The sequence below is a fragment of the Lytechinus variegatus genome, chromosome 7, assembly GCF_018143015.1.
Source record: "Lytechinus variegatus isolate NC3 chromosome 7, Lvar_3.0, whole genome shotgun sequence".
Lineage (NCBI taxonomy): Eukaryota > Metazoa > Echinodermata > Echinoidea > Temnopleuroida > Toxopneustidae > Lytechinus > Lytechinus variegatus.
Window position 1 is genome coordinate 38310811 of NC_054746.1, and position 11375 is coordinate 38322185.

General features: G+C 36.5%; 1 protein-coding gene across 2 annotated transcripts; it reads left to right on the top strand.

Moving 5' to 3' along the window:
- The first annotated feature begins 167 nt into the window (after positions 1-167).
- Positions 168-10523, top strand: LOC121419216. 2 transcript variants are annotated; one of them, XM_041613575.1, is made up of 2 exons: positions 168-374; positions 6026-10523. In XM_041613575.1, exon 2 carries the CDS (start codon positions 6030-6032, stop codon positions 7545-7547), a length of 1518 nt encoding a protein of 505 aa, XP_041469509.1. In that variant the 5' UTR covers positions 168-374; positions 6026-6029; the 3' UTR covers positions 7548-10523. The 2 variants fall into 2 exon arrangements, with proteins under 2 accessions (XP_041469509.1, XP_041469508.1); XM_041613574.1 differs by lacking the exon at positions 168-374 and adding an exon at positions 5686-5887.
- Positions 10524-11375: the final 852 nt, after the last annotated feature.

Genomic DNA, 11375 nt, shown 5'->3' on the forward strand with positions numbered 1-11375 from the left:
ATAATATGAAAAACTGAGTTAATTTACGCATTTTTACTCAGTCCGGAGTTGTTTATAAGAGCAGCAGCAGACATACCCCCAATTAGCAACTTTAGCGCCATCTAGCGTTTGTAACATTATAATAAGCGCGCATCTAGATTGGAGCTTTATCGCGCTTCTCATGCTCGCTGTGTTTTATTTAAATCAGATTTAACTTTGAAAGAAATAGGCAGGAGTAACCAACTCTCCCCTTGGTTCTACCCTAGACATCTACTTAGTGCATGTTGATATTTCTTGTTGAAAGTCTTTGCAATATTACTGTGTGGAGAATGTAGATACGGGATAAGATTTAATACTTTTCTGGTACAGTAACGTTGAGAGTATGAAAAGAAGAGGTAAGTAGGCTCGAATTTGCTGGCATTCATTCTCTCTAGGCCTACATTTTTTTATGATCCTTTGCTTGCTATAGTTCCCCCTCTCCCTCCTCCTATCTGAAAACAAGGGACTAAGAGTTGTGAGAGAAACTAGGCCCAATGGCAAAAAAAATATTAAATCATAATTTACAATCATGTAGGATGGGGGTGGTGTGTCAGTTAAAAATGTTGACGCCTAGCTTCTGCGCCTTCTTTTACTTTAGTTTGATTACGCAAAAAATAATTGAAAATTGTTGTAAGTGTCATCTTCAATTTTGTTCTTTATAAGACTGGCATACACTTTGTACTAAAATTAATAGGCCTAGTATAACTTTTCTTGTTAACTTTTCCAAATGGCTGTTCAAATTGATTGTACGAAGTTCCGAACAAATGCACAACAACTGAGTGGCAATATTTTGTGAGTGGTGGTAGATAGACCTCTGTGGATGTTTAAAAGTTTAGGCATCTCCATCTTATAAAAATAAATGTGGTCACTCCTCCTTATAATAATTCTAATTCAATCATCCATTACAAAAAAAAAAACAGAACGGTCTAATTCAATAGGGCCTAGGCCTAATTGTTTCCATGAGATCATTCAACACAGTGGTTTACCACCCGTGAACTTGAATCAACCATGATCGAGAAGAAACTGATATCAGATTGCACAAAACTGTGACCCTTGGCTTTATGGGGTTCTTTGTTGCTATGTTCGTTCTTTACGACGTGCATCCTGTTTCTACCAGCAACAGAGTAGACTCGAGTAGGGAACAATGTCTTGACATTCTCTCACCGTCAGCCTCATGAATGACCTTGAACGAGATCTTCTGTGGTATACATGAGTCTTTATAATTATGAGCCCCAACTCGATAGATCTATCTCTTCTTCGTTTTCTTTGTTGTTATTCTTCTTTCTTACAATGTAAATCAATATAATATTTTTTCTTTCTTCCTTCTTTTTTTTCACGTTTCTTATTCTTCTTCCTCCTCCTCCTATTCTTATTTTCTTTTTCTTCGTCTTCTTCTTCTTCTTCTTTCTTATCTTCTTCAAGTTCTTCTTCTTCTTCTTCAAGTTCTTCTTCTTCAAGTTCTTCTTTTTCTTTGCTCTTTTCCAGCTTTTTTCTCGTTAACTCTTTTTTCTTAAGTTTTTCTCATCTTTTTCAAATATTTCAATGTTAAGGGGAAGTTCACCCTGGTGAAGAGTAATAAAGAATAATGAAAATTTGAGGAAAATCCTTTGTGCCAAAGTTAACAAGTTGCGAGAATTTCAAGCTTTTGATTTGTGACGTCATAAACGAGTAGCTGCCCATATGTTTTATAATAATAAATGCATAAATTTCATTTTTGAATGGTTCGTGATGGGTTTTTTTTATTTCTTCTTTCAAGGAGCGGGTTCGAAATGAATTTGTGTATTTATACCTACTGGAAAGTACAATAAAAACCGTTTTCAATTTTTTGAGGAAATTATATTAATGATTTTTTACCATACGATAATGTAAGAAAGCTGCTCGCATGTGACGTCAAAACTCAAATAAATTAACATTCTAATAACTTTTTCATGCATTCTTTGATGGACTCTCCTAAAACCTTCAATATTTCTATTATTATTATTATTTCTGCTATATTTTTACACTTTTTGTGAGGGTGAGCTTCCCCTTTAATGTGCCCGTAATTGTGTTTATATCTGATATTCCCAATGATGTTGATGTTTAATTAACCAGTTCATTTTGCTTCCGGGTCTAAATAAACATTGCTTGACCTTGGCCTTAATTAATTGGCCTGTGTCGTCTGCTGTCTGCATGTAGTTCAAGGAATAATTGTATATCCTTGTTTACAATGTTTACGGTCTGTTTGTTGACAAGTAAAGATTGAGGTTGTTCAAAGTTCGGACATTATATCGACATTGAATGCTCGTCATTATAATCATCAATCTTTGTATGACAATAGGCGATTTGCCAGAGGCCCTGTGAGACACACAATAGCCTCTTATAAATCACAGCCCTCTTGCTATTCTGTGTCTTCTCATTCATTAGTGGATGGAGAATCTTTGAAGAATCAACTGCCGATAGAATTTAGGTCGAGTTCGTGTGCAAATTAGCACCCTGCCATTTTTAGGCAAATAATGAGCCAAACAAATTCGAGGAGGAACACATGGCATATGGGGTAAAACTTCAAAAATCAAAATTGTGAATTTATTACAAAAAATATAATTTTTGTTTATAGATTTTGACATAATGTTTAGAAAAAGATACTTCGTCCTTTCTTCCTTAGTTTCTTTCCTTTTCCTTTCCTTCCTTTCCTATTTGTTTTTTCATAGTCGTGAAAATGTTGGGAGTCCATGGTCCTAAGCCCCTCCATCTGCTATAGTGCCATTCACATTGTTTCCTTTTTGAACGCTTTAATGCTAAATTTTGTATTTTCGAGACATTAATATATATATATATATACAGTGGCGTACCGTCGGTCACGGCATTGGGGGGGCACCAGCAAAAATTTCGGGTCACTTAGGGAGCGCGCGAAGCGCGCTCAGTTGTCAGGTATACTGACCTAATAGAGATATTTTAAGGACATGCAGTGCCATCAAACGGATATGTATCTCACTGATTAAATAATGCAAGCGCGAGCTGAAAATTTTTGATATTGAGGGCTAAAAATTGACATTATAAGCGAATTGTTTTGTAATCATGATACTTAACTGTCTCGTTAAACAAACAATGCGAGCGCGAAGCGCGAGCAAAATTTTTTGTATATACTGACCCTCAACAAGGAAATTTTAAGGATTATATTTTAGAATCCATTAAGAGTATAAATATCTCACCATAGTCATCTAATGCTATAGTGCCATCCTTTGCTGATTTTGTTAGAATTACATCTAAACACAGTCATGAAGCACCTTTTGTAGTCATGTAATCATGATTATCATACGTATCTTACTAATCAAATACTGCCAGCGAAAGCGCGAGCTGAAAATTTGGGAAATATAGACCTGAAGAGGGGCATTCTAAGGGTTGTTTGTAGGAATTCTCTAAGACCCTACGTATTTGACTAACCAAATGATGCGAGCGAGAAGCGCGAGCTGAAATTTTTGTATATATTGACCCCAAACATGGATATTTTAAGGACTATACAGTGCGTATCAAAAAAAGTTTACACTTAGAAAAAATCCTGTAAAATTATATATTTATAATATCATGACGATTTTTCCACATTTTAGCATTGGTACAGATCCATTTAAGCAAATGACGATATAACTGTCGAACAATATTTCCGCTTTAGTGAGCACCACCTACTTTTGAAAAGTTGGTGAAAAATGATTTGCGCAGAACTTTGAAATAAATATGCGAATAAAAGTAGACCTTAATCATGAAGGACACGTGGAAATTAGCTAGTAAAATTGATTCGAAGATATCTTTTACCTTTTTAAACTTGTTTCCTTACCCAAAACACTTCGAAGAGTGCATTGCGCCCCACCCCACTCCCCCACACACCGAGTCCATCGTGACGATATTTGCTTTACACTGAGCTGTGATTTTTATGAAATGGCTTAGGCTTGATTTTCATTTTGGTAATCATTGCAAAGCTTGGGAAAAGTATGGAGAAACAAGTATTAAATGAAAAAATGAAATGTAAACCAACTTTAAATGATAAAAACTTAGTGAAAAATGCTGAAGATGTCTGATTTATAAACTTTTGTTCAGATTCAGTTATGTCCTGAGATCCAGCTGGCACAAAAAGGGTAAAGGTTGTGCTTACTAATTGTTGAAATTTAAAATTTGGGCGGCAAAATTGTTACAAAATGCTTGAATGTATCTGTTTTATTTCAATTGACTAATAGTGCAAGGGAAATATTTGAGAAATGTGTTGCAGGGTAAGTTTGATTTCGCCCTTTCCCCTTGACACAGCGTGAAAACAAGCATTTCTGCGCAAACAGATTTCTGCGAGCTTCACAAAAATGGACAGTGCTCACTCAAGTGTAACATTCTGTCAAAAATTTTACTTTCATTGGATAGATGAGACCCAAACCCATAATTATATGTGAAAAAAATACCAACATGTTGTATACTTTTTAATTCCCAGGGCTTTTTCAAAGTGTAAACTTTTTTTGATACGCACTGTAGTTACGAATCCATTAAGTCTACATATCTCACCATAGTAATCTAATGCAAGTGCCAAGCGCTTGCTGATTTTGTTAGAATTACATCTAAACACATGGAGCACTTTTTGAAGTCATTGTAATCATGATTATCATAAGCATCTCACTAATGAAATACTGCGAGCGCGAAGCGCGAGCTAAAATTTTTTGATATTCAGATCAGAAAAATTGACATTTTAAGGACTGATTTTAGGAGTTCATGAAGAGCAGAAATCTCACCAATCCACTAATGCGAACGTTAGCACGGACAGGAAATGTTTTATATTAAGACCTTAAAATAGGGCAATAACTTTCAGTAGTCATAAAAAAGAAGAATATATTACTACTTAAAACAATAATAACTCTAATTGCGAGGAAATATATTATTTTGTTGTATATTGATTTGAAAACGGGAGGCTTTAGTACAGCAGTTTTATATATCTCGTTAAAAAGTCTATGTGAGCACCAGGAACAATGAAGATACAATTAAGCAAATAATGTTTCATAAAGTTGTGAAAAAATGCTTCTTATGTTATATAACATAATATAACACTATGATAAACAACAATTTCTTCTTTCCCCCACTACGTTTCTCTTCCTTTTTCCCTCTTTTTCTCCTTTTCCCCGTTTTTTTTTTTTTTGGCCAGCCGATTGGGGGGGCACGTGCCCCCCATGCCCCCCCCCCGGAGTTACGCCACTGTATATATATATGGGTCAACTCTATATATCCCTTAATTCAACTGAAAAAGTGGTCACCTTGCCACTGTTTATTAATTCTCATTTTGCCCACTATAACAAAGCTTTTACCATTAGAATATATAATCTAACAATGTCAGCAAGTTACAGGATGTAAGCGACACAACAGTTACAACGAATAACAAATTTGTGTACACGATAAAACTCAAAGATTACTAATAATGACAATTTGTCTTGTAGGAGATAAACTTCCTTGGTCTTGTCAATCGGATTAGATTGGGTTCTTATAGTAATCAGAACTATATTTTGATTTGTGGAGACCCTGGTGAAGACACATACCTTTGTAATTTATTCAGATTCCTGCACTGAACATGCGACCGCCAATCGAAAAGAAAAACAAAATTCAGCAAAACCATTTATGCATGTACAAATCAAGGAGCTTGCTTTTCAACTATTATACTATCGGATCTGGGCTACCCCCAAAAGCGATCCCTTTTGTTCGTCAGTTGTATTGTTGCGGGCAAAGGCTCAACTCATTTTGTGTAAGTCGATCAGAAGAGACGGATGGGGTCATGTAGATAAGGTAACATGGCAAGGCAGCTTTTGAGAAGGATGTAGGATCATTAATGTGATATAAAAATGACCAGGAGCCGAGGTTGCCCAACGACAAGGTAAAAAAGACTTGGTTTGTTTGAAAAGATTATACCACCAGAAGGTATACGACTGTAACTCTCGATACTCTGTAAGAGGTATTGATTTATATTCAGTCCTGTATAATACTTTCTCCTCCTTTTTTATCATGCCCACAGCTCAATGGCAGCCATACAATGGCCAACGGAAGACGGGAGGACTGAATCGATGAGATCTGATGACATAGGTGTGATCCAAAGGGATTGCAAATTCTACACGCTGCCTTCTCGTACAGGACGCCATTCGTCAGGGGACTCTTCTACAACTGGGTCTGATAGCGTTCCAAAGAACAACAACAGCGCAACACATTATGGAACATTGCAGCCAACGAAGAACAAAATAGAGCCTACCTCCCGACACAGCTTCAGATGCAGTGTCAAAAGAAAATCTCTGAGACTCCTGAAGACGTTAAAACCAAGTCCCTTAAAGATGAGCTCGAATACGAAACGGAGGAATTTGGATAATCTTGGGTTTTACGAGATACCTAACAACTCCCATGGGAACTGTTGTATCATTGACACTGATGACATCGACAAAGGTGAAGTAACTTTCTTCTCTTACAGTGATGATGGTTTGTCTTATACCAAAGAGGAGGTGCCGATATGTAGTGCTGGTTGTAAAAAACACAAGATTAGATGGGACCTTGGCTTCAAGGACGACATGGATCGTCACGATGAGGAGTACGACAGCGGAGGAGAGTTCAGTGAATGCGATGAGGAACAGGTAGAGGAAGTGCTTACTGATTATTCTATGAAGGAAGCCCCTGTTCATTTGAGCACTAATGGTCATCTTCCAGCAAACCATTCCTTTGAATTGATGTCGAATGAGGATTTTACCTCCTCGTTTGCTTACTGCGAAACAGAGCACCTCAACACGATAAGACGCAGTACCATCAAGAGAAAACCGAACAAATCGACTTCATCTTCAACCAGTCTAAGTAGTAACAACAGCAGAAAGAGTAGATTTGTCGCAAATGTTAATAGGAAAATTGCATCAAAGGCGTGGCCATTGAGATCTCTCTGGCAGTTTCTTACTCGAAAGAAGGACGACACATACCGGAATAGTTTGGAAGACTACGGTGAGACGATTGAGTCAGCCATGAAGTACATCAGGATTGCCTCGCATTTTGACGAAGCTTCTATAAGCCTTCGTCTAACTTTGCAGATTGTAGATGGGGCGTCATCTCTGTTACGTGAAGTCCAAACTGATTTAATCTCAACGGCGTTGAAGGCGTTTTTCACGATAGGTGACGACGACGTCGACGTTTCATGGGTGAGTGATGTCCCAAGAGAGATCCAGCGTCATGTCGCAGTCGGCGATGCTCGCGTTCACTTTGCAGTACCCGACATCAGGCATTGTGTTGCGTGTCTTCTGGTTTCTCCCGATGCTGCCACTTTACTTCGACGTCGAGAGAGTATTCTTTTGACGAGTATTGCAGAGGTGTTGGAGTGTCGAGAAGAGTGTGTAGTTGTCATGCAAACCAAACCTATTAAATGGGAATCTAACACGAAATACAAAACATCAAACGCTGTTTTGTCTTCTCCTTATCTTCATAGGTCATCGTCGTCGTCGCCGTCGGGTGATTTACGTGTATGTAGCTCGTTAGAGTGGATGACTTACATTCCATCTTTATATACATGAATGACATAACTGTGTACGTGAAATTCATCTTGCCAAAGGTGTGCAGTGTCTAGTATGATCAGCGTCTTCCAGAACGTTTTACATCGGACCTCAATTTTTTTTTTAAAGACATGTGACGCGATTCGCTTCCATTCGCGGTGTGCAATGACGGATGTAAATTTTATACTAAGCAATTTTGTAAATATTGGATTCCAGATGCCACTTTTGCCACTTGAAATCACAAGTTTGATTTGCTTGGCAATCGATATTATATATTCATGATCATAAAACAACCAGAATATTAGGATAAGACATAATTCACCTTGTAAACAAAAACATCATGCCTAGAAATGTAAGGATATAATCGATATACGCTGATTGAGATATTTTATCTAAGACTACGTGATTCATATTACGGAGAGACATTTACATAATAAAACTTGAATTAATAATGGTCATAATCTTGACTGATTTGATTCGAGTCAAATACAAATTATGTGAAGGATATTGGAATCAGGTTTATAAATTTGGACGAAATCGGATTCATCTTTCTTTACAAGCCGGTGTCATGTTTATGTCTAACACTTAGTTTTATCGTATAGATATATATTCTGACCAAAGTACAAAATATATTTTGATATTCAAACAAATGAAATGCTCTGATGAACTGCTGACTTAATAATGAATTTTAAGGTTTTATAGTTCATGGATAGTTCAATTGGGAATGGTTTGATTTATCATCAAAGTTCGTGACAGCAATTAAATTCTTTGCTCTTCAAAGTTTAGGAGAGAAACTTTAGGATGTAACTGATGCATGACATACGAACAACGAAATATAGGAAAATGATTTAGTTTTGTCTCTTACCTTTGATGTCAAGGGCTAAAGAAGATTTTTTTGAAGAGAATTCCTTTTTTTTTCATTCGGTAAATTCAAAGAAGAGTCACTATACTCTGTGATAAATAGAAAGAATTTTGCCATTGAATCGTTAAAAAAGACACAATGTATAATGCAGAAAATACGATTTTAATTTGATTATGGACAAAAGTTGGTCTATGCTAGCCTGAACCCGTATGAAGTTTTTAAGATTTGGTTGTTTAATATTCGACCTACTTGATTGAACATAAAATGTATCACTATCTTTGTGTAAACCTGCAAAATAATGGCAATTCGTTATTATTTCATTGAACACATCACTGTTCTAGTCGATTTAATTTTGGAGGAGGATAAATGGCAATAATTCATTTATTTAGTTTTTGTGCGCATGTCTGCCTCCCTGCATTGGCGCAGTATTGATGCTGGTTATTATGATTATCATTTAAGCAAACAATCTTTTTATTCTATATCTGATGTCTCATTATGATCCGATTTTCAATAATGATAGAAACGATTGTGACGAGAGTACACACTTTCGGAGTTTGGCTTACCTAATACCTGAAATTGTGAAAAAATTGTAATTATCAATCTCAAAGTAATTGAAAGGAAATAAGACCCATATCTCAGAAACTAAAATAAATTGCTGCCTAGAAGTTTAGTTATGAATAGAATAGGACTTGTACTTTCATTTCTGCAAAATCTCAAAATATATATTTTTGGGGGTGACCAAAATTGCCCGATACGACGGTTGGGATGAACGCCGACGAATATGTATGTACCTTTACTTTGCCCGCGGGCGGAGGGGGGGGGGCTGTCTCGATACTAAAGTGGCATAGAAGAATGGAGGCTCAAGCAGCTAGAGTACATCGACAACTTAAAAAGTGGTCTCTAAATGCAATTAACTCTTCATCCAAACCAAACCCATTGGCTTTATAATGTTCTGTTCCAAAATAGAGTAGGCCAATATGAGCCTGGGAGCCTGGGGACGGTTGCCATGGGGGTATAAGTGTTGTCTAATTGATTGTTTTCTGGAAGAAAATAATCCACATGGATCAGGGGATGAGAAAACTACATTTAACTCTTTGCTGACATTTATCCACTATAGACTCGCTTTACATGGTCTGATCATTGCTGAGATTTATCAAATTCTGTCCATGGAATGCCTTTTCTTTTCGGATGCACGCACCATTTAATCGGATAGAAATTCCACAAAAAGAAACAAACAACCTTGCTAACATTGTTCCAATGTCGAATTGAAATACGTGAACCAACCATTGGTCTTATAAAAGTTTATGATAATGATGACAAAGTAGGTAGTGGTGAGAAGTGGGAGGGGTGGGGAGGAGGGGTGCTTAACCCCCCCCCTCGAGAGTCCTTCGTTTCTTTGACATGATGTTGGGTTCTTGTGAGATAAATACAGACGGTCATAATATGCATAATCATATCTTATTGTGTGCTTGTGGGCAGACGTGTACACAAAGATTGTTTGGATCTTTTCAGTCGATGTTTTTACCTTGTATTGTGAAAAATCAGTGGAACGAACATGTAATTGGGCAATGTTTGAAATTTAGGTGGGTTGTATAGCATTGAGAATTAATCGTCCGCAATGCCTGTAGGTGTTGTGGGAACTTGCCAGAAATAATGTCTTTCAAAAGGTTTTGCCAACATATCCAAACAATCAACCTGCTCTCTTATTTGGAAGAGGAAACAATGTTCCAGCAATCGTGATGTTAGGTGAATACAAAAAAAATCATTCAATATGTGAAAATAGATATAATACCCATAAACGTTTGTCTCGAACCTGTTGATATTCAATATTATGCTGAAACTCCTTGTAAAGTTTCGATGTGGCAGTGATACGCCGAAGTTGTTTAATGTCTAAAGTACCAGCTTTTGGGTGAGAAATAATGATAATAATATCAATACACAATGATAATACCATAACCTCTTTTATATTTTGCTTTTAGTTATCCATTATGAAATCAAAGTACCCCATATGAGTTTCTCATGAACTCTTGACATGTAATTATTTTTTAATGCAAGTTAATTATTCCAGAGTATATCTTATTTATAATAAACTCATGAGTCTCCTGACATGGATGTGATGAATCATGCTACAAGAATTTCTTTTGTAATGTGTATTGATTTTTTTTTCATTCTACTTTGTAATTCCATGACACCATTTTGTATGGTAAGCTTACAGTGAACGGGGCAAGAGACCTTCTGTAAAGTATTATACAGCCGCGACTCAAGGAGTTGAATGGAAAAGATAGACAAGAGAATCCGTAGCAGTAAAGAAAAGAAAAGAGAGAATGTGAGAAAGGAGGGGGTTAGGAGAGGGGCACCATGAAGTTTATCCACATCCGCTTATTGTGTGGAGGTGTAAAGTCATCATTGTTCATGGGAAAAGATCATATGAAATTTGATATTAGCGAGTCCTGGAGAGAGAGCGTACCTGGGGTATATAGGTGAAGGGGAGAGAAATAAACGTGTACAATGAGTAGAAGATGATGAACGGGTGTTACAAGAAACACAATTGCAATCGATTGCAATGCATTGCAATCAATTGCTAATTAGGAAATGGAATCGAATCTATTTGTATTTTACTTACAGTTCAAGTAATATAATTGCGAGGCTTTTGATTTGTTCTGAAACCAAAATACTTGCCATTGATCGCGATTGACTTGTAACGTCCAATATGAGAGGGGTTTATGAGAAGAAACAGAATATCGATGCAGCTGCAAGTGCATAATCATCCAAAAGTCTTCAAGTAAATTAATTCTTTTTAATTTACGACCGAGATCAGTAAGTTTGATTCTTATTAATCAAGAGATAAGGCCTGCTAAAAATAGCGATGATTTGCTTTCACGGTAAATAATGAAAAGATTAATCCGATAAAATTATGTTTTATTCATTCATTTTTTTAAATTGAGATGGCTAAAAAGAAGTAAATGTAAATGACACATTTCACCTTT

Bases quoted from the DNA above. Each gene is read 5' to 3' on its own strand.
- LOC121419216 (XM_041613574.1), top strand. From the start codon at position 5,856: ATGACCAGGAGCCGAGGTTGCCCAACGACAAG. The intron at 5,888-6,025 runs GTAAAAAAGACT...TCATGCCCACAG, and splicing joins CGAGGTTGCCCAACGACAAG to CTCAATGGCAGCCATACAAT.